The sequence below is a fragment of the Otolemur garnettii genome, unplaced genomic scaffold, assembly GCF_000181295.1.
Source record: "Otolemur garnettii isolate 467f Iridium unplaced genomic scaffold, OtoGar3 scaffold00042, whole genome shotgun sequence".
Lineage (NCBI taxonomy): Eukaryota > Metazoa > Chordata > Mammalia > Primates > Galagidae > Otolemur > Otolemur garnettii.
The window spans coordinates 1,267,587-1,291,696 of NW_003852437.1; the positions used below are offsets into that span (position 1 = coordinate 1,267,587).

Here is a 24,110-nt window from a genome sequence, read left to right on the forward strand (position 1 = left end):
ACTCATAACCTCATATTCATCTGAAATTTTTTTAAAAAAGAGAGAGAGGTGGACTGAATTCTGGAACAGGATCTATGAATGGTGCCCCCTATAGGGTGATCACACCTTTCACCAAGCTGCTCCCTCTAATAAATTTATCCTAGAAACAGCCGGCCAACCTTGAAGCAGACAAGTAAACAAACTTATGTGACTACTCTGCCAGAGACAAGCTATAAAATACTGATACGATTCTAGCTCCCAGTGAAGCAACATAAACTGTCACACTGATAACTGAACTGTCCACCAGACACAACCTACTTATTTGATGACTGTTGATTAACTGGTGCTGCCGCTGCTTGATAAAACTGCACCGAGCCCATGCTGTCCGTGGGCCAGGCACCTGCTACAGGCTTTGTTTCCATCAATGCTTTAAACAGACGCACGAATTAACTGTCCCTTATTACATTTTTCGTTAGTAGTCTGTTTGTAGGGCTGAGATGTTTGAGGGGAAAACCCCAGATGATAAAACCAGAGCCCAGTGATCCCCCTCCTCTAGGCCCAGAGAAAAAGACAAAAATTCTAAAACCCCCTTCTGGTTTGGAAGGGACAGAGAAATGCTGGCTTTGATCTCTGGAAAGCCACTACCTTGTCAGTAAAGGCTTGCTTCCTAATCTATTGCTTCAGTAAACATTTTTAAACTAAACATTTCATTTAGAACATTGCTATCTCCCCATAAGTAATGTCACCCTTTCAATAAATAAGCAACCAGGATTAGGCCAGGGGGTGATTTGATTGGGAAGGGAGAGAAAGGGTTGAATAGTGCTCAGAGGAAGAAGGAAATGGCTACCTTGGGGTAAAAACCCGACATTCTCAGACAAAATCTCTCTGTGCATGCTGTGTGGATGAGGGGAAAGGAGCAGGAAGAAAAGGCCCAGGGCCGTGGCTTTGTAAGTGGTTTGGCCACTATCAGCAGGGAGAGAAAGAAGATTCCTTCCATGGTTTTCCAGAGGCTTCTATCAAAGTCATTCTAATTCCAAAATGATGATATTAAAATTATCATGTCAGTCATAATTCTAGACACGAAGACTGATGGCTAGAACAATTGTCTTGGCCAGGTGCAGTGGCTCATGCCTGTAGTCTCAGCACTTTGGGAGATCAAGCCAGGAGGATCACTAAGCACGTTTCAGATCTGTCTGGGCAACATAGTGAGATGCTACCTCTATAAAAAATAGCAAAATTCTAAGAGGGACTTTACCTAACAAATGCAATCAGTGTAACCTGGTTTCTTGTACGCTCAAAGAATCCCCAACAATAAAAAAAAAAAAAAAAGAAAGAAAGAAAGAAAGAAAAGAAGAAAAGAAATAAATCACTTTTATAGCCAAAGAAAATAATAGCAAAATTAGCCAGGTGTAGTGGAGCAAGCCTGTAGCCCTAGCTACTTAGGAGGCTTGAGAGAGAAGGATCACTTGAACACAGGAGGTTGGAGCCTGCAGTGAGCTATTATTAGGTCACTGTCCCCTAGCCTGGGAGATAAGGTGAGAACATATCTCAAAAACAAAAACAAACAAAAAAACCCCAGAACAGTGGTCTTCTCAATTTTTTATGAATAATTCCACCCTTGTGATAAGACACAAATCGACATGTGAAATACTTTGCATTTTACAAAGCAGAGATCTAATCAAATGACATTTGTTCTCAGTCATGGATAATAACATGAGACCTCAAAGCCAGTCCCACCTGTATGTTCCACATTAATAAACAGATGGGCATTTATAGGTCATTACTTTGTTGTTATGTGGAGATTATTAGCTTAATGGTAGTTACTACTGAATACACTCAATGGCCTCATCTTTCATGAATAGAAAAAACATCTCAGATAAATGAAGAAAACACTTCTTCAGAAAACATATCAGATTACAGTTTAAAAATCAAGTGAAACAGAAAATTCTCAAACCCTCCTCAACATAAATTTTAGAAATATGACTTTTCTTCCCCATAACTCCCAATATTAACTGTATGGATAAGTACTATTTTCACATTCTGGCTTGTATTGGCAAGTCCCTTGAATTGACCTTGAGTTCTAAGTATGGTTCACCAGCTTCTTTAATCTAGTTCTTCAGCAGGTGCACCTGAATTCTTCTGGATATTCAAAATACTGCCTAGTCATAGCTGTGAAATCCTCACCAATGCAGAACAGTTAGAGGATTAATTTACTAACATTTGGGGTATGGGAAGGTTATTAAGAGAAAAGAAAAACCTTCAGGAACCTGCACGAGGACTTTGCTGACACTGAAGAGGCTCTGTGACGTAGCTGGTTTTTCATCTCGTCTGGACCGAGGCTACCTGGGTATTATAGAGTTTGGGGAGAGCTACTACCTTCCCAAATTGATAGAACAGCTTGAGTGGCAGGGCTCATGGGTCAAATTTTTAGGTTCCAGACATGCTCATCAAAATCAGGACTCGAGTGAGATAAACAAGGAGCCCCAAGGGCACACTCGACAAGGGTGTCCACGCTCAGAGTCATGGCAGCCTACGGTTGGTACCTGGAAGTGAGCACCCTGGGAACCTGCTTGTTTCCCCTTAGTCCTGGTTTTGGTGCCCACAGAGGGTCTCAATTTTACATTCATCATCTAGTACCCACAGGCGTCTGTGTGGGCACGCATAACTGGAGCAAAGATTAAGACTGACGATACCAACCAGGTTAACCCTTACCTTATGGAATGCATGCTGGTATTTTCTGTTCTATTTGTCTTATAAAACTGCTGTCCGTGACCCACTGAATTGATTTCATAACCCACTAATAAATTATAACCAGATGTTCACTGTGGGCCTCAGCTCAGCTCTGGGCTTTGGGGCCTGTGGGGCAACCACCTGTCAACTTTAGGGTTTAAAGTCTGAAAAGTTTGCTCTGGTAGGTGTTCGATAAACATCTCAACACGGGATCTACTATCTCAACACGTGACCAGCTAAAAACTAGCAAGTCTGAGCATTTTCCACAGTGGTCTTCAAGTGTTTGAAAGAGATTTAGGTCACTGTCAACCCTTTAGTACTGCTTCTAATCTTGCTGTCCTAGGAATTTGGGGGTCACAACAGCCAACTACAGAGCCACCCAGAGTAACATTTAACCCAGCTGACCCCACTGCACTTAAGACTCTCCTTCTGTTTGAAACGCTACGATTTCTGACTTCATACTGATTGCTTCCCAACTGTCAGTACGGGAAAGCAACAGATAAAATGTGGCCATCCAATCCCCCCCCTTCTGCAGTGACTGCGAGCAGCTCACCGCTGAGGACACCACTGCTGGGGTGACCCTGATGGATGGCCCACCTGGGAAATTGTTTTTTATGGACCTAATAGCTCCCAACACTTCAATGTTGGTTTTTACTGTGAAAAGAAAAGGGCATAGGGGATACGCCATTTAGGTTTTACAGCTGGAGCTATTTTAGATGGGATTTATTAACCTTGCACAGCAGCTAGGAGGAAAAGACAGGGAGACTAAGTATAGGCTAGAAGCGGGAAGAGGTCAGGAAGGGAAAGATTTGCACCAAGTTCGTAATGGTAACAGAATCGTTCTTTTGGAGAAAATCATCTTTTTGAAATCAGTAATAGTCAAGAGCAGGGTCCTGGTGACCTGTGCTGACAGTACCGTTTTCCAAGTTCTCACTGCTTTCGTAGCACCCCGAGTCTCGGGGGGAGCGTCCGCTCAGGCCCTGGCCGTCGACAAGCAGCTTCTCCTGGGATCCGGACTGGTCGCTGTTACCTTGAGAAGAAGGTGAACACAGAGTATGGATCAGAAGAGCAGCGAAGGGCAAAGGTTTCAAAGGACTTTATCCTCAGATTTAACTGTATACTTTTGAGCCTTCCACTTTTAGAGGAGAACAGATTATTTTAAAGTAAGTAAGATCAAAATAAACTAGCTGAGATCAGAACATTTTTCTTTCTGATAAAGGTATCAGTCACATGGAGATAACTTGGGAAAGAAAATATATAGTTGCAATATGTTGGTACCTTTTAACTTACCCAAACAGAGGCTGACTCTGGGTCAAGCCTATGAGGAGAGGGGGATTGCAAAGCACCCTACTGGCAGTGGAGAGGAACAGGCCTAGTCCCTTCTGAGTCCAGGAGAAGTCAAGAGCTAATGAAGGCCCCATTCCATGAGGTGGGATTAGGGCATATGCTCTTCAGAGATCTTGAGACTTGGGCTTCAAGCCATTTACATGACCAGCTTTCCAAATTTGGGAGCTAATAAAGCATCACATTAGCATTTAGGCACATTCTTAGCCCTTGGGGATATGTGCTGGCTCTTGTATTATCTCAGCAGGAGTAAGATGGCAGGAGAGGGCCAAACCCCTAAAGTGATGGGGGTGAGGTAGGGGAATAGTGGCAAATCTTTGTTGGTTTCTGTTTTTGGAAGAGTCAGAGGGTTTCCCTTCTTTTCTGCTTCCCCCCTTGTCTTGGGCCAGCATTTTTATTTCCTACATAGCAGGGTAAGACATGGAAACCCTTTAACTTAGAAACTGAGTCAAAGATACACTTACGGACTGAAAATTCCACAACCTTATTCTGAGGAACACTGATAACAAGCAGCACCTTTCTTTGTCAACTATACCTCAGTAAAGCTGGGGGTGGGGAGGGAATCAAGAGAAACATCAGCGGCTTCTGAGTCCGCCTGGAGGAAACCACGTGGGAAGTCACGTGGTCCCCCCAACCGCACCCCCCCAAGCTCTACACAGTGTCCCCTTACATGGGGACAGAACAGCTTTACATTATTAGGCAGAGAAAGTGCTCGTTCACACAAAACGGAAACCAAAAAACCATTTTCTGCATAGAATAGCTAGTTGTTACACTGCTTGATGTTCCTCTCTCTTCACCTCTTATCCCCACCCTTCCAACCACACACACGGGGGAAAAAAATCAATAAACCAGAAATATGATGCCTTTCCTCTGGTCATCAAAACAGAAATGTGGGGAGGCAGAGGGCTGCCAACCCACAGATATGCCAGCTGTCCCTGGGGCCCTCTGGCCACTTCCTGTTTGTGTTTCTCACAGGGAAAGCATTCTGTGACACAAAGTATGGCAGCGAACACGGCAGAATGAGTTCTTCAATTAGAATCCCAAGTTAAGAGTGTTGTTTTTTAAAATAATTAATGAAAACTTAATATCTAGAAGCACAGGAGCAAATACTGTCCCCACTACAAAATGTAGAACATTCTAGAAAGATGTCCTCATGGCGTGGAAAAGCCTGTGGATTTGGGGTGGCCTTTGTTCTAGCCTAGCATGTTATTTAGGAAAATGATACTTATAAAATGAAGGCTTTGAGCTATCCATTACAACCGAGGAAGAGGAACCAGTCTGGGGTGTCCCTGGCAACAACAGCTCAGGGTGTGGTGGTGGCCAAAACAGACTCCAGAGTGCTGACTGATGGGAATAACAGAAAACCTTCCCTGCCGTGGCAGGGAAATGCACGCTGAGTCTGCATCTTTGGAGATGCCAACCTCACCAGAAGACACCATAGGATACCTGAAGTTATTACGCAGAGGGAAGGCATCCAATCCACCACCTGGAAACCAGGAGTTCAATTTATAAAATCAGGAGGCATAAGGCAAGGGGCTAGACTCACTGTCTTCATTAGGAAGATAAGGCTGCAGTGGGGTGCTTCTTATGTGTAGTGTAGAATTAGCACCATAAACTTTCCCCACTTATGTGTATTAACACTAAGTGAGAAAGATAAGAAAGAAGGCAGCTAGAATACTAAGAATCCTCACAGTCGATTAAGAGCAAAGGGCAGGATTATGGAGCAAAATTCCACTTGAGCACGACCTGATGGGCCTCTGCTTGGGCTCGTTCCCCTCACCCCCATGCTGACACACATGCACACGCACAGGCAGAACATACTAAGACACATATGAGACCCTCAAACCGCAAAAGGTGGTGGTGCACAAGGACATGTGGTGTTTTCTAGCGCAGTTACTTTGGGAAAGAAGAAGGGAAGGGAATGGGATTCTTGAAGGGGAAGACTTTCAATTGGCTTATAACTGTTTCTTAAAAGAATAAGAATTGAGAAGCATAGTGGCTCATACCTGTGATCTGAGCACTTTGGGAGGCAGAGGCAGGTGGATTGCGTGAGCTCAGGAGTTCAAGACTAGCCTGAACAAGAGCAAGACCCTGTCTCTATTAAAAATACTGCCTGGTGCAGTGGCATATGCCTTTAATCCCAGCACTCTGGGAGGCTGAGGTGGGCAGATCATCTGAGCTCACGACTTGGACCAACCTGAGCCAGAGTGAGCCCCCATCTCTAAAAAATAGCAGAGTGTTGTGGTGGGACCTGTAATCTTCCTAAGGCAAGAGAATCCCTTGAGCCCAAGAGTTTGAGGTTGCTGTGAGTTATGATGCCATAGCACTCTACTGGGGGTGACAAAGTGAGACTCTGTCTCTATAAATAAATAAATAAATAATAAAAAAACTAGCCAGACATTGTGGTGGGCGCCTTAGTCCAAGCTACTCAGGAGGCTGAGGCAAGAGGATCGCTTGTGCCCAAGAGGTTGAGGTTTGCTGTGAGCTATGATGCCATGGTGTCCCAGGGCGACAGAATGAGATCCCATCTCCCCACCCCCAAAAAAAAAGTTTGAAGCAAAAAAGCAAAAATAGCAAAATGCTAACTTTAGTTACATTCAGAAAATACATGTTTATCTTTGTTCTAATTTCCTCGGTACTTTTCTGGGTATCCAAAGTAATCCCTAATTTAAATTCTTTTTTTTTCCTTCTTTTGTGGCTCTGGTTTTTTTATTTTTATTTTTTATTTTTTTTACCTAATTTAAATTCTTATAAAAAGCTATTGTTTATACTGAGCTGTACACTTAAATCATTAAGACAGTAAACTTTAAATTATCTATATTTTACCACAATTAAAAATTTTAAGTTTTTTTTTTTTTAAGGAGCTCTCATTTGGCAGACCTAAGATAGTGGTTTTGGGCTCCGTGTAAGGAAGAGCTGCCACCTGGCAATTAGGGGTCTGCTCCAAATGGAACCCTGAGTGAGGAGGGGAATTCTCCACGCAGTGAGAGAGGCTGGACCAGTCCGCCTTCTAAGCAGAGCTGGACATTTTGCTCTTAGTGGAAGGCTAAGCTAGAAAACTTTCAGAATCTCTACATATCTTCAAAGATCTCATATCTTCAAAGACCTCTACCTCTCTAGTGTCTAGAAACTGAATTTTACAGAAACCTATCATGTTCCTCTAAGTTATCATCAGTTAGGTTGACAGAGTACTTCTTAACCACAATGAAGTTAACTATAGTAGATGTGAAATCTTATGACCCTAGGATATGTCTGGACCCAGACTCAGGACCCTAATTGGTACTTCTGAGCCCTTAAAGCAGTGGTTCTCAACCTTCCTCAACCTGTCGCAACTCACAGGTTGAGAACTGCTGCCTTAAAGCCTTTGTTTCGGAATCGATGAAAGGAAGTACTTACTACTTTATCTATCAAGGTAACAGTATGGATCCAAAATGGGATTTACAAAGAAACAGAGAGGCCTTCTCAGCCTTCTGATGCGGCATCCTGATGGATAAAGCATGCCCTCCAAAGCCCCCAGCACAAACATCAGGATGTGATCCCAGGAGGGACAAGGAGCAGGAGGCAACGTGGCATGAAACCGACTAACACGGGTCCCTGCCCTGTCGTCAGTATCTGGCTCAGCTCCTCCTACACTGCAAATGAGAAAGGAAACGCAACGGACAGTGTACAAAGACCAGATGTTCTCAGGTTGAGGAAGAGCTAATGAGCTGTGTTAGAGCAGATACGGCTTAGGAGACTACCTGACTTAACGTTAATGCATATTAACAGAGCTGGTCAGCTGTACCCATCACTGTGAAACTCTTTCCACACAACCTGGCCATAGACACCCTCCCAGGTGTTTCTGGGGGCAGCGGAATTCAAATACTAAAAGACCTGGTTATAAAGTGATATCAAGCATGAATCACAATTCCCTCCAAATCTATCCCTGCAGGCAGCCTGTTTATCTTGGGCTCAGGCATCTGTTTGATGGTGTGTGTTCCTCTATGTTATCAGTTAATTTAGAGGGAGGACTCGTTTAGCAGAAGTGAATTTAACCTTATGACACACTTGCTTCCATGTCTCTTGGGCCTGATACATTCCGTAATGTATAATTTTTTTTCCCCACCACTAACCAGGGTTTCGGTGTGTCTTTTGGTAATAGAAATGCTATTAGCTACTGATACCCTTGAAGCAGAGCCCTTGAAAGAAAATATGTTTGAATTCAATAACTGGAAAAGATACTCCCCTTGTGAAGAATGATTTCAAGACTATTTCTGATGTCAGATTGAAGAATAAAGACCCAGGAAAGACTGGGTTAATGGAGCAAAGGATGTGGTGTATTCAAAAAGATTCCATAAAAGCACTGAGCTCACTGATAATTCTGTTCACAGGCTGTAAAAATAAGCTGTCATTCAGGTTGGAAATTTGCAAGCCAATCAATGGAATGGAATTCTCTGCTCTATATATGCACTTGAAAGAGCCATTTCCTTCTCCTTTAACAGAAGCTGATGAATTTCAGTTATTCACTAACCAATCTATTTGATAAGGAGAAAAAAAAAAACCTCATCTGCTTTGAGAAATAATTAACCCTTAGCTGGGGGAGAAAATCCCAGTTGCTCAGTCACTTTTGCATCCAGGTATCCTACAGGCTTGCTGAAGGCTGAATGGACCAACAGTAGCTAAGGTGGAGTCTGTTCATTTCTTAGGAAAACCGTAATTCACTTCTCATAGATACCTGATGCAACATCAGCATCAACTTGATGCAGCATCAACCTCGACGTTACCTAGAGATGCACCATGAAAGATACCAGTGGGGAGTCAGGTTTGCTTTTGCTCCCGTGTTAACAGGAAGGTCAATACTGGGAATTTGTGCCTTTGTGCTGTTTGACATAATATGAAATTGACCTTGGCTTTAGAAAGAGCAGGACCAAATGAGTGACTCGGGACCTAAGTGCAAATGGCAACATCTGTAGGCCTGCTGGTAACTGAAGCTCATGGCTGGTCTCACAGGGACCACCTTTGCGCATGGCGGGACTTACTGTCATATTCTTGTAACAGCTCCACTGCTGTCAAGAGCACAGCTCTGTGCTCTGGGTCCCTGATATTTAGCTCATCCAAGTCTTCCTCTTCCAGCAGCTTAAAGGTGTCCAGGTCTTCATATCCATTGAACAGGAAAGTGGGCATGTGCTCCTGGGAGAGGGAGGAAGAAGGCAGAAGTGGGTCAGCTGGAGTAGCCACATGAGAGATCGCACCACTCTGCCTCCAAGCCCTGCACTTCTCCCCTTTCGTTCCTTTTATGCTAATGGAAAGATTAGCGAGTATCATTTGCAATAGTGTACGCACCTTCCAGTCCTCCCACTTAGTAGGCATATTTTATTAATCATGGGTTAAGCTGCACATTGTGGGCTATGGTGGAATCTGCTGCCCGTGTTATTTGTGCCCTTGATAAGAATGAATTCCTTTAACTCCACGTGGCCCACAGTGGAGGAGACACTGCCTTCACTTACACAGTCATTAAAATCCAACTCCAAAAGCCCTGTGAACCACTGAAGAGCAACAATGGTTTTGCCAAGAGGAGATAGAACCTACCAATACACCCGCACTCTGCTCAATATTGGGAGTGATGGTGGGAGACAGGTGCAGAGGAGACTTCTCATGGCCCCATGGAGCTGGCCATGAGCAGGGGGCCAGGGGTTTTGCTTACAGACCTTCCAGTAGGAGTTGTGACCTTGGGCTTATGCTATCGCCCACAGCTGAGGTCAAGGCCAGTGCTAAAACAATGCTAACCACTTCTGCAGAAGAATGGACACTCATTGTAGCAGTGGGTCACCCATACTGGGCAACACAGATCACTCCCTGCTCTGTGCTAAAGTGACCTCTCTTGTAAGTTTAGGAGAGGCAAAGGCAGTGGGGGCAAGAACACGAGGTGACTGACCTTCAGGTTAATCCGATCAAGGAGGTCCTCCACAGACTTGGGCTGAGGGGGTCTCCCTTTCCTTCTCCTCCGGGCAGGACGCTTAGGCTTCTCCTCATCATCGTTCAGCACGTCCACGTAGATGAACTTGAAGGTACCAACTTTGTTGTTCAACAGGCCCATCCAGGTACCCATGGGCGGTTTGCTGATTATGTCAATGATATCTCCTTTCTGGGTCCCAGAGAACAAAGATCTTTCCATTAGGTACATTTTTAAGCACAAATCATGAATCAGATAGATGCATGAGTCACGCAGATGTGAGAACATCCCCAAGGCCAGAATTAGGGCTCCGCAAGTCACCCTTCTGTGCAACTCAGGGAGGACATGACTGGGAGGGTGGCAGGAGCCAGACAGGGCACTCTGACTGTTCCATGCAGGCCGCAGGTCATGGGCATCCATCCTCCCACCCGCAGGACCAAGCCTGCCTGAGGATCTCTGGGGCTTTTAGCTGGGCTCCCACCAATGCTCTGGATACCCTCCCATCATCTGGAGCCCCTCCACTTCCTGGAGAATGCATGTCCCACCAGCTCCATGCCAAGGGCAATCCCTGTCTTGAAATCACTGCACATTCTGTGGACTCCCTCTGTCCCACATAAACACAGTAATCTTCCTTTAGATAGAAAAATACAGAAACCCAGGGGTGAAGAGTGACAAGAATTCTCCAGGGAAACTGAGTTCAAGAGGACAGGGCTGGGGGCAAGGTGGTAATGATAGAGGGATTAACACAGGCTCTCCTGCCTCTACCGCTGGCTGCCTCACGGTTGTGTCCTTCACCATAGAAGAGACCAGTGGTCCAAGGTAGACAGACATTGTCCTGTCTATACGATAACAGCCCAGCATTCAACAGTAAGGAGGAAAGAAAAACTCTTAGAAGAACCCAAGAGCCCAGTTAATGGCTGTGAGGCTGGGGAGAGAGATACCTTGAGCTTGAGCGAGTCTGTGTCGTAGGGGCTGGGGGTGAAGTCAGTGTGCACCCGGGCGCGCCCACAGAAGGGGCCCCGGTAGGGCGGCTCTTCATCATCACCATCTTCTGACTTGACGCTTTCCCTGTTGCTGGTTGAGGAGTCGGTGGTACTTACGGTCTGGCCACCTGTATGGGAAAAGCGGGAAGAACCGGGGTGAACACAGTCCGCACACACAGCCAAGCTGGAACGGACTGAAGGTATTACAGATTAGGAAACAAAGCAAGAGGGAAAGGAGGCCGTGGGCTGCCACGGTGTCAGGGCCAGAGCCGGGCCCAGCTGTGAGTTCTCCAATTATCACCCCTCACCGAGCCTCTGCTTGGACAGGGGACTCACAGCAAGTTACCCACAGAACGTGGAGCCTCCCTGACAGAGGGCCCTGCCCAATTGGGTGCTCGATGCTGACCCTGCCACTCACAAGCTCTCACCTGTAATGCACATGACCTTCACCCTACTTTACAGATGAGGAAACAAATTCTGAGAGATTGTATAACTTGCCCAGGGGTAAGACATTAAAAGTGGCAGCTGCAGACTTGGTCTCTTTCGCTGTATCATTTGGCTGACGCTAGCGACCAGTGGCCCTGAGCCAGTAGCACGGCATTTGTTATCGGGGACATCTCCCTCCCCCATTCCCTTTACTGTGTGGATTATCTTCCCGGGCTTGGCTTTTTCACCTGTTTCCCAGCTCCTTCCTCTGCGATGCCTTCCCTGTCTTCCCTGATGAAAATTAATCATCCCTTCTTCTGTGCCACTGCTGTATGTCCACCACTAAACACGGACGGTCCACAGAGCTGGCAGGTCTGACTCTCCAGCAACTCCCCAAGGATGGGAACTTGGTCTTTGTATCTTTAAATTGCCTGAACCTGGCGCTCAATAAATGTCTGGCTTTAACTCCAAAGAAAAGCATCTCCAGTGACAAATGAGACTTACTCATGGAGCTCTGGCCACTCAGAGAACTCCGAAGACTTTCCACAGAACCCCCGGCTTTGAGCTTGGGTTTGTCCATGTGCTCCGGGTCAGGCTGTGAAGGCGGCGGGGAGCCCGGCATTCCATCAAGGCCAGAGTCCTGAAATGCGTTCAGTAAAGTGAAATAGCTTCACCAGAGAAGACAGGTGCTGGGTTGTAATTCTCAGCAATTTAGTCCTCAGCTGAATCAATCAGATCAATATTTATACCCATATTCAATCCTATGCCAAATAGTCTTCTCCTGTTTATCTTACATCCTTGGTTAATTTTAAAAGTTGAGGCACATGTTAATATTTATTAAGCCCTCAGAGATTACTTTCTATGCTCAAAGAAAGATTCTTGAGATCTCTGAGAAAAATCTACCACAGAGGAAATATTCAGTTAAAGCAGTGGTTCTCAACCTTCCTAATGCCGAGAGCCTTTGATACAGTTCTGGGCCACGACCCACAGGTTGAGAACCACTGAGTTAAAGGCTTAGAGACCCAGCATGCTCAGAAGTCCAACAAGGCTGGACTTTAAATGCAGATCAAGTATAATCCACTACCAATATGATATGAAGGACCATCAGATGCTATTTAATCTACTTTAAAGGGAAATGGTTATACCTAAAAAAAGTATATTCCTTGGGAGAAAAACTGGCCATATTCTTATGTTTCTATGGACCCGAATTATTTGAAATCATTGAAGAAACACCAACTTAAGCCTCAGATATACAGCAAAAATTCTGTTTTTCAGTCTATAATAAAAGTTCCTATGGTTTTAGTCTCTTTCAGTTTCTTCAGTGTTGTTAGTAAAAGCTGTGAAAGCTCTTTCGGATGAGAGCTGCCAGCAGTGACTCAGCAGTACTTTGGCTCTCTGGGTGGCTAAGCTAGCAACTCCGCAGTTCCTCCTCTGCACATATAAGCATAACGAGCTGATGTGGTTAGTGATGCTGTATCGATAGACAGTATCACACTTCAAAAAGTTTGCAGTGAGAACTGTTTCCTTGCCAAAATAGAGAAGTGTCTAGCACACTGCATAGCCACGTGAGTACGAAACCATCTAAAGGAAACCTGCTATTTTGCATGGTGCTGAGTCATCAGAAGGCTTTAATGCGATTCTGCAGTCCCTGCAAACATTTAAGGACATCGGCTATGGCAGATTCTGGTCCAACACACGCTTCAGCTTTATATTTAACAAAAGTGTGCAAAAAGCCACAAAAACAGCTATAAACAGGGTTTCCATTATTGGGAAGTTACTGACACTGCCTCATAGGAATTCCTTTAAAAAAAAAATTTCATTCTTCCTTTCTCAATCATAAAGTTAGTGATCTTTCCAATTAAAAATGTTTTATAAACACACAACGAAAACTTTGAAAAGGAGCAGTATTGGCTTGGCGCCTGTGGCTGAAGTGGCTAAGCCACATACACCTAAGGTGGCGGGTTCGAATCCAGCCCGGGCCCACCAAACAACAATGATGGGTACAACCAAAAAATAGTCGGGACTGTGGTCCCAGCTCTTGAGAGGCAGAGGCAGGAGACTCGCCTGAGCCCAGAAGTTGGAGGTTGCTGTAAGCTGTGATGCCACAGCATTCCACCCAGGGGGATAGCTTGAGGCTCTGTCTCAAAAAAAAAAAAGAAAGAAAAAAAAGTAGCAGTATTAAATATGTCTCTGTGTTCTCAAATGCTTTAAAATTTAAAATTTAATTAAATTTTAATTTAAAATTAATTTTAATTTAATTTAAAATTTTAATTTAAAATTAATTTAATTTAATTTATTCCTCACATTATTTATTGATTACCTATAAGAACAGGTCCTACTCTAGGTTCTGGGCATATAGCAGGAACAAAACAAATATAGCAGAGAAAACAAAAATCATTACCATAATGATCAGTATATTTAGTAAAAAGTTTTTTAAATCACATAAAATCTCATGTTAATTTTCTTTCTAGAAAGCATTATAACGATCAATCGTTCCTTTTTTTTCTTTAACATATGTGAAATGATTGCTTTAGAAAAAAACACCAAGAATATAAGATTGCTATATAAGGTAGTAAAATTATAGAAAAATGCTCAAAATGACATTTAAATGCTCATGATCCACAAAGTAGAACACTGCTGGGAACATAAGCTTGTAAGGGCTTTTAGTGGCTGCTTCAGTTCTGGGGAAAAGCAAACTTAATACAGTGCTTTAAATCAGCAGCGTTTCATTCTCTGGCAGGCTGTCACTGGCAGGAGTGTGCACAGTTTACTTCACTGCTGGGTGGAAATACAGGCGCACCATCGTGTCTTCATACACAGGGAAGAAAATAACAAGTCAGGAAAAGCTCCTGAAGACAATGCACTGAAGGCATCCCACACTTCCCCTGCAGCTCTAATAAGCCAGGAACACCTTTAGCATTTTGGATGGGGAATCCTTTGCTGTGGGGCCATGCTACACACGCAGGGACACGGAGGAGCGTCCCCAGCCTCTACCCACTAGATGCCAGTAATGCCCACTTCGCTCTAGCCCAGTGCGACTACCAAAACAACACTAGACATTGCCCTGTGGTCATGGGGGGAGCAAAGCTGCACCCCTCTCTCAACCTCCCCTCCCCGTGGGAAGCACTGTAACAAACTGAAGCTGTCCCCCAGGTTTTGTTTGAATCAAAGTGCACTGACAGCTGGCTGGTGGTGCTGAGTGATTCACAGAGGAGGCTCCGTCTGAGCTCACTCCGCCCACCAGAGGGCAGCAGCGGAGCAAGGACGTTTGCTTTCTCTGCTGTTTTTATCTGGCAGAAGCAGCAGCATTTCCCACATATTTGGGGAACTGGGACTTCTTCAACAGGCCACAAAGCTTACTATAAAGGTGCCAGAGGAGAGTGTTTGGAAGATCTGATGGTCAAAATTACCTCGAAGGCCCACTCTCCACCATGCCATTAAGATAGAAACTGGTCGTATTTCTAGCAATGATTATAGAACAAGGGGTGGCAAAATCAATTCTGTGCTATCTGAAAGGCTGGGACAGGGCCAGTGAGTGCAAACGCCTCCCTCAGAAACACGATTACTACTGAAGTCCGGGAGCCAGGACGCACTTTCTGAGTTTACTTTTCAGGCTGGCTGTGTGCTTGTCGGGCAATTTATACTACATTGGACACGTCGGCTGTCCAAAAAAACTTTTTTAGGTTTGATTCTGGTGACATCCATTTTGCAGCAAGGGATATTTTACAAAGTAAAATCCTTCCTTTCTGTGGAAAGGTACAGTGCTGACTGCACAAAAGGGAAATCATTTCTCTACACACATCTTTCCTCATATATATATGAGGCCAAGGCAGAGACTGTATTGTATACTCCCAGCACCAAGCACAGTGCCTGAACCCACGATGTTTTAACAAATGCTTGTTGATCGAATGTTTTTTTTTTTAAATGAAACCAACATTTTTATTTTATCCATTAAAATATTTCATTATACAAAGGCAACTGATTGAATGTTTTTCTATAGAAACAAAATATCATCCTGCAGCAGGTTAATGTCAAAGAATCTACGTACGTCAATCTACGTATTGAAATTTGTGGGAAATGCTGCCATATCCACCATTTAAAAGCAGCTCAGCTGTCCTTGTCATTAGAAGAACCAGGGAGGCTTTCTGCTGGGTGGCTGCCTACCTGCTCCGAGACAGAGCTGCTGTATTTTTTAGACATTCTTTTCCTCATTGTCTCCTTCACTGATTTCACCTTTTTCCCAAGAGAGATGCGGGAGGCAGTGGGCGATTTGATGACTTCTTTGTACACAAAATCGCCTTCCTTACCCTGTAAAACAGAAGGTGACAAGTACCATTAGTCCCAGAAAATGAAGCCCAGAAAAAGGTTTTATTACTCAAACCATTTGTGTTCTAGCTCTCACAGAAATACTGGCATGCTCCAAGATCTTAAAATTGTTCTCAAGTTAACACAGGGCTGTTTTTCAATCTCTTTCATTAAACATTAAAACCTATTGACTAAGGGGCTTCTTGTCTATTTGTTTGTTCAAAGTAGGATGTCAGTCATTTTTTATTTTATTTACTCTCAGTACATTCTTGCCTGGCTTTGTTTCTTCCATCATTTCAAACACCCAAGGGGACTATATTTCATCAAAGAGCGATTTACTTGAACCAATGTTTATGTAATCCCAGGAGTGTGGCAGAGGGTGGGGGTAATGCTACTGAATCGCCCAAGGAAAGGGGGAAGGAACACAGTGGTGAGGCCTCAGTTGCTGGAAATACATGATTAGATTTCTGTCACTGCACTGCTCAGTACGGGCAACTCCTAAGAGTGTGTAAATTCCCTTCTCCCAGCCAGCTAGATTGTGGTCACCTCTTACTCACTTTGCCTTTTAAAAACAAACCAAAAAAATCTTTCCATTGGAAAAGGAAAAAAAAAAATCATACTTTCACTTTATAAAAGATGAACTCCATAAAACTATTGGTTTAAGCATCAGTAAAACTTGATATGCAAATAAAATAGATTAATTTTCTTCCAGGAAATTCTCAAACACTTCACATATATATGACAGAAGAATATTTTAGCTAACCCATGAACAGAACAAATATAAAGTGTGAAATCCTCATTTTATAGTTTCATGACAAAATACATAAAGGACGAGTAAAACCGGATGTGAGACTCACCCTCACCCGTAGGGCCGGAGAAAGCAAACTGCAGGGAACAAAACTTTGCACCATAGCAGTGGCCTGTTTCTAAACGGTGGTCCAGAACCAGGTATGAAAAGACAGTAGCCTGGGTGGTCTGGTTTGCTTTGCTCCAAGGTTTTATGCCAGAACACCCCAGACCACAAAGGCCTACGGGGTGGGCCACGTAGTGGGTCTGTGCTAAGATGGGTTTTTTTGAAAATTCAAGTACAGATTCTTGGTCTCCAAATCCCAGGGCTCCATCCTGTAGCATGGCATGTGTGTAGTAGCTGTGGGCTTGTGAAGAGTGTGGGGAGAAAAGGCCATGCACAGTGACTCAGCCCATAGAAGCCAAACTCATCTGGATTTGTTACTTGAAGAGTGTTGCAAACAAAGGCCTTCAAGGAGCTGTGCCACTTCTAGGAGGGAGGCAGTGGCCAGAGTCATCATCTGTTCCACATGGAACAGTGGGGAGTCTTTAAGATGGGGAAAGTAGGGTTTCTTTCCAAATATGATTAAGGTTTACAAAGGAAAATATTCCCCAGGATCCACTCTCAAACCCAGCAAATGGGAAACTATCATAAACACAGTTTGGATCTGAATCTATTGCTTTTCGCTGACGGATACTCACCATCGGGTCAGAACTGTTACTGCCAACGTGCAGAGAACGATTTGTCAAGTCGAACCCTCCAAAACTACAGGTTCTCTATGGAAAAGAGAGGGCAGGGAGGAAATAATTTGGTTATGCTTCAGTCCGAAAGCAGGGCACTGACCCACTTCCCACTGGCAGGACATCTGTGAATCACAAATATGTGTAGAGGATGAAAGAAGAAAACAAGAAACGATGAGGAAAAAAACACATGGTTCATGTCGTAAGGAGGTGTCACTCAATCTTCCCTTCAACAGGTCGCTGGAACTTCGCCTACACCGGAGGACTACAATCCCTTCAACGTGCAAAAACCAACCATGTACCCCAAACACGACTCCCTCCAGGAGTTCAGTGCTATTAGACTACCCATCCCTGAGCACAGAACTTCACCTCAGTCTCTGCTACCTACAGTAGTGAAAATGGAGGCATTTGTGTTGGAGGACCCATGTGTTCCATGGTCTTGCAAACCCAGGCCTGAAGCCCTATAGCTCTGACCCTGACAGCAAGGTTTTCTAACAGACTTTTGTTTTGTTTAGTTTCAAATCACTGAGAAAGGGAGCGGGGAAAGGTTATGTTTATAGTAGCCCAATCAAGCCAAGAGTATGACTCACTCATTGCTTCTCCATCCTAGCCAAAAATGCTGATAACTTCCCCATCTAAATGCCCCCCTTAATTAATGATAACCCCTTTTCTCACAGTGGATGAAGTGGAGACACCAACACCACATTTGCCCCGGGTTATGGCGGGGGTGGGGTGGGGTGGAGGGTGGGGGTGTTGATTCAATGTCTTTGACTACCCTCTTAAATTTCAATAGAAAAAAATGCTGATGTTATAAACAATAAAAACTCCATTATCCTTTTAATTTGTTTCAAACTTTAGGGAACTGCTTAAATTTCCATGATATTTTTATTTGAAGAACTTGGTTCAAATTTGCTGTTGTTTTTCTAGCAAAAGCTACTCAATGACTGTTCTACACACCCCCGCCCCAAAACACTCTAATTTTGTTACAACAAATTATCTTTTTCAAAAATTGGTCATAGAAGTCGAATAGTAGATTTGGGCTCTACCATTTTGTATTACCAATTTTTTAGAGAACTCTAACCACCAGCTATTAAATGGAAAAAATGAGCAGAAAAATACAATACAGCAGAATCTCCATAGTTGACCACCTCCCTACACTGATCACATTTTCATAGACTGGACATGCACCACGTGTATGTACCAGTACAGTAGGACCAATTCCTTATGCTGAGCATCTCCGTATATAAAACAGTTTGTTACCAGTGCCTTGGGTGGTCGCCTTACAGAGATTCTATTGTATACATTATAAGCTTTGCTTATTTAAAATAAATGTACTTTAGACTCATATTAATTAACTGAATCGAGAGAGTAGAAACATTCTGGAAGAAAAAGGCTTAGGTTATTGAAATCACACAGATGTAGACCCAAATCCTGGTTTGCCACTTAACTTGCTGTGCGATCACAGGTGAAGTACTTAAAACTCTCGGAGCTTTGGATTCTTCATTGGCAAACCAACAGCTCCATCACATACTGGGAGCCCCCAGCACACTGTCTGTCACACAAACCAGTAGCTCCATCACATATTGGAAGACTTCAGTACACTGTCACAAGGCAGACACTCTATGAATCATGGTTTCTCCCATGACCTTTCATGAAGTGTAACTGAGAATTTGGCAGGTGACCCTGATAATTGCTACACTGAAGTTCAGGCTTAGTCAACATTATCAATATGCAAATTATGGGCTGTAGCTTTGTTCTAGACCTCACAATCTGGGAGTTCAAGTGTAAAACCAGGGCATCTCAGGAACAGGCCACAAAATCTGCCCTCCAGGAAGGCCTGGGACAAGGAGGGCATGTCAGGGCACCCAACATCCGGGTATCAGGGATCTGCTGTTCTCCACCAATGCTGCGGCCACTGTCTAATATCTACTATGGACTTGTTTCCCAACGGTCATGCCCTAATTTTATATTAAATATCCATGGGAATCTGATTTCCTTTGTACCTGTATCTATCTACTGTGTAAAGAGAAAGGCTTTTCTACATAAAACACTCAGCAAATCACCCAACAGAGTAAGTCATGTCAGGAGCATCTCTCAAGGCTAATTTTTAACATTAACTTTCCCTTTCCAGCTTACAATGCCAAACAAGTTTGCTCATTCTTGCAAAAGCAATGACTTGATTCTAGTTCCTTTCTTGTGACTCAGGGCTTCACAGACACAGTGTGGCACCCAGATGCCTGATCACTTTATGTTTAGCAAGTCCCTGCTTTCAACTACAGCATCTATGCAGCACCACAGCCCAGCACGTTATTTCTGATACATATGAAATAACCGACAAAGAATTTATGTGGAAACTGTGACTGCAGTAAGTTGGAAGCTCATTTAAGTTTTCATATGCCTGCTGGATGCATGGATTCCTAAAATGAAAAGCTTAAAGGACAGACTGATGTTCTTAACCACCAACTAAAGTCTCTCCCAGTGATACGCTCAGTTATCTGAAACTGACTCCTTTTTATCCGTGGAGGACTGACAAAGAATATAACAATAAATATTGCTTGAATTAATCTCCAATTTGTTTTCTACAACATCAAATAGTTCTTGAAGCAGCACTCCTTCAAAAGAGAAATGGATGGTAAAGAGCATAGTAAAAGGAAAATAAACTAGTCTTTGACCTTGACAATCTAAATCAGCAGTTCTCAACCTGTGGGTCATGACCCACAGGAACTGTATTAAAGGGCAGCGGCGTTAGGAAGGTTGGGAACCACTGATCTGAATAATGAAGCCTAAATGAAGATTTTTTTAGTTCATACATGTTCTGTACAGATAATTATAAAAACATTTCAGGTTGATACTTGTGATGAGAAGCACTAGTCAATGGAATGGTCATGCAGTTGGAAACACGTTTTGAGGGGACTGAATTTAAAAATGAACAAAAGTCCAAAATGTCATGCATGTCTGTTCTCCCAAATGAAACAATGACCAAATAAAAAGCAATGACAAGTGACCACTTCCAATGGATACAAGGCATTATCATTTCCCTGAGGTTTCATCAAGCAAATATGGCATTTTTGAAAGACAAAAAGATCAAAGTTGAAGATGAAAGGAAACGTTTGGATAAAATGAAGGAAATATATGATGAGGAGAATAGAAAAGAACTCTTACAATAAACTTAGCAAAGAAGTCAAGAGTAATCCCTCTTTAACGAGGAAAAAAAAGCTCTATTATTAGAACACTTTCTTGGCTCGGCACCTGTGGCTCAAGCGGCTGAGGCGCCAGCCACATACACCTAAGATGGCGGGTTCGAATCCCCAGCCTGGGCCCGCCAAACAACAATGATGTCTGAACCAAAAAATGGCCGGGCGTGGTGGCGGGCGCCTGTGGTCCCAGCTACTTGGGAGGCTGAGGCAGGAGACTCACTTGAGCCCAGGAGTTGGAGGTTGCTGTGAGCGTGATGCCATGGCACTCTACCCAGGGGGACAGCTTGAGGCTCCAGCTCAAAAAAAAAAAAAAAACCACTTTCTTTTACATTCTCTACGTTAATTAGAAAATTAAAATTTTTCTGATTACATAATTGCACTTACAAAAGGTATGTGCAAATTTCTAATTTAGTATTGAATACATATTTTAACAAATATTAAAACTGTCCAGTACTTCTCAAGTTCATAGTACCTATAACATAGCTCAGTCTAGGGCGGCGCCTGTGGCTCAAAGGAGTAGGGCGCCGGCCTCATCTACCGAAGGTGGTGGGTTCAAACCCAACCCCCGGCAAAAAACTGCAAAAACAAAAACAAAAACAAAAAAAAGAAACATAGTTCAGTCTCACACTGATACTTGGGATAGAGATTACTTAGTACCAGCTTGTCTGGAGGTAGGAGGGAAGGTGAGATTGGCGCTTAGAAACAAAGTCGGCCAGATGTCCACACTCGGTATCAATGAAGAGTTAATCACTGGCCCACAACGTTAATTAGCATAAGCTTCAGAATTGTAACTCCTAGAGCAGTGATTTTTCACTGAGAGGATCTTAGGTGTGCCATGAACCTTTTTAAAGATCACTAATTAAATCGTTTTCAAAAGAAGTTCAAAGCACAGTAAATTCTTCCCCTCCCCCCCCCTTTTTTTAATCAACATAATTTAAGTGTGTCATGGAAGTTTAACTGCAGGTTCAATTCAAGTGTGCGGTGACATAAAAGAGGTCGAAAAACACTGGTCTAGAGAGAAAGTTGTGATGAAGTTATATCACTAACCTGGCAATAAACAAAGTGAGAGGGACATAAGCAACTCAAGGTGCTCAGATTGGGTAAATCCTCAGTATTACATGATTAAAACTCACAGAGGTGAGTCACCAATTAACAGAGAAGGAGTGGATCTGTTTCATAAAGGTAAGGTCCAAAGGCACGAAGTCAGATGAACTGGACAGAAGGCTTCTGAAGGTAAAAAAATAAATGATACTGGGTGGTGCCTGTGGCTTAAGGAGTAGGGCACTGGTCCCATATGCCAGAGGTGGTGAGTTCAAAACCCAGCCCTGCCCCAAAACTGCAAAAATAAATAAATAATACTAAAATTGGTATTTTACAAAAGATCCATGGGCCACAGCAGACCAGAGGCTGAATGAGTGAGAAAGAGGATTCTGTTATTTTAAAATAAAGACAAAACTAGCAAAAAATAGTTGCCATGATGCAGAGCCAGAAGGAAGGTTTCTACTACACACTAATTATATTACAAGTGTTGCAAGAATTATATGAATGTGAAAAGACAGAAAATGGGATCTAGGAAGGTTGGCAGGTGAGGAAATACTTGGAAAACCCAAAAGGTTAAGAAAAAGCGCAACTTGATTAAATGGCTTTAAGTAATAGTAATCATCTGGGGAAGAAATTCTTATTCACGAATATGAGGGGCCTCTGGTGAAAGCGACTATGGAAGCATACTCAGTTCTTTCAGATCTTAAAAGGAGCCCAGAGCCAGCAGTCCCAAGTGCAGTAAGCCAGGAATGCCAGACTCTTCCTCACTCAGCACATTCTACGTGGGCCAAAGTTAGGTGGGAATTTCACAAGGAAAAATACCCATACTGTGAACTTCAAAGTAAGTCATGCCCTGAAAATCAATTATACTAGGTCTCTGATCATTCAGTATTAAAAGTGAAAAACAATCTACTACTTAAAAGTACCTTATCCTAGTTACACACCCAAGAATCCACGGGGCAGTGAGGGACCTTTCCAAACATCCATTCATTTGTTTAAAAAGATAAGGATGTCGAATAGACTTAAACAGAACAAAAGGGCTCTGATTTTTTTCTTTCTTGTTAGACTTACAAACCTCCTACTTGCCCCACTAATAAAATAAATGTACTTCACAATACTTTCAAATTACAGGATCGGTGACTGTGATGATGACAAGCTTTCCGTGAGCTAGCTCCTATTGTTTTAATTAACTGAAAGAGTAAGCATCGCTTTCAAGGGCGAAGTGCCCGTCTGTTTTGCATCAGCTTCTTTGAGGTCAAGTGACGTGATGGCTGGGAACCAACACAGCCACCCCAAAGGCAGCCAGACCCCACCCTGTGCCCTGGAAGCCCCTCTCTGGACCAGCCTCAACTGGCAAGCGGATCAATGGAAAAGGAGAGAGGCCGCCTCTAAGTGAAAGTAGGATTTGGAGTTTGAGGTGAGGGTGGAATGGACCCTGAGGTTATGAGTGGAAAGAGGGCAGGAGGAAGCTCCCCAGAAGAAAGGCCATAATGCTTGACTGCACATCACAGAAATGACAAGGCCGTCCTGGGAGCAGCGTTGTGACTCACAGACTTCTGGTGGATTCTCAAGAGAACCCTTTTAGTACAGCGGTCGACCGTGGCGGCCCACTTCCTCTTTGCCTCCTCCTCCTCCTCCAGCAGGCACCGCCTCAGGTCCTGTTTCTCAGCCTTGCTCAGGGTCCTGTCTGAGGCAGGGCGCACTAGCTGGGTCAAGTTCAGGTGGCTGTACAGACTCCGCTCCACCACGTAGGTGATATTGAACTCGCTGACGGCCGAGCGCCCGCGCACCCTTCTGCTGGGGAAGCCGCAGCCGCCTCCCCCTTTGGGTTTCTGCCGGAGCAGCTGCAGGTCGCAGGTGCTGCTGGGGACGCCTTTTCTGGAGGGACGCTGGCAGAGAAAAGCTCTGGAACAGGAATAATTAGTATCCGTTTTCTTCAAGCGGATTTGCTTCCGGACACTCTGAACCTCCTCCAGGGACACCAGAAGGTGGTGCCTGCGACGGTTGTTGTCATAGAAGCAAACACCATCCGTACTTACCCCGTGGCTCAGGGACCCGAGACCCTTCTTCATCTCCCCCTCGGTGAGGGAGCGGGACACCTTCTGGGCCTTTTCTTCTTCTGGGTAGGAGAAGAATGTCCCCATCTTCTTGGGGGGCTTAATCAGGCCCCGACTCTCTCCTTTGCTGAAGGTTTTGACCAACTTCCGGCCGGCTCCCCAGGTATCCAGGCTGCTGGACGATGGAGAGGTGGCGAGGGAGTCGGAGTCATCTTCAGGAGGTTTCTCAGGCGAGCCATCAAGGAAAAACGGCTTCTTGTGCACTCCAGAGTAAAGGGCGGACCTTTCCTCCAGGACCGGGACCGGGGGGCTTTCCAGCGTGTGCTCTTCCCCACCTGGAGGGGAACCAACAGAATCTCCTGTGACCGCCACCTTGGCATTCTCTCATACATCTTTATTCACACTCCCCACCCTGCAGAAAGCAATCCAGTCCACAGAGACCGCAGTGACCTCCCCCACTTCAAGGTGCACATAAAAACAAAAATAAACTGTGTGAATGCGTTTCACACGAGCTTCACGTTAAAAGGTTTCAGATGTGTTTCCTTCTCCTTCTTAAATACCTTTGTAGACCAAGCACCTTCGCAGACCT

At 44.1% G+C, this 24,110-nt stretch overlaps 1 protein-coding gene across 3 annotated transcripts in view; it reads right to left on the reverse strand.

The window, feature by feature from the left end:
* Nucleotides 1–24,110, reverse strand: part of SASH1 (SAM and SH3 domain containing 1) — a 179,110-nt gene that overhangs the window by 8,922 nt on the left and 146,078 nt on the right. For 2 of the 3 annotated variants that reach the window (XM_003790260.3, XM_023513492.1), the window contains 8 exons: nucleotides 23,504–23,856; nucleotides 17,188–17,262; nucleotides 15,559–15,702; nucleotides 11,899–12,034; nucleotides 10,927–11,096; nucleotides 9,968–10,177; nucleotides 9,072–9,222; nucleotides 3,626–3,739 (listed from right to left, as the gene is read on the reverse strand). In XM_003790260.3, coding sequence (XP_003790308.2) covers nucleotides 3,626–3,739; nucleotides 9,072–9,222; nucleotides 9,968–10,177; nucleotides 10,927–11,096; nucleotides 11,899–12,034; nucleotides 15,559–15,702; nucleotides 17,188–17,262; nucleotides 23,504–23,856 — 1,353 coding nt within the window. Of the gene's footprint in view, nucleotides 1–3,625; nucleotides 3,740–9,071; nucleotides 9,223–9,967; nucleotides 10,178–10,926; nucleotides 11,097–11,898; nucleotides 12,035–15,558; nucleotides 15,703–17,187; nucleotides 17,263–23,014; nucleotides 23,857–24,110 lie in introns of all 3 variants that reach the window. The other variant, XM_023513494.1, reaches the window with a different exon arrangement.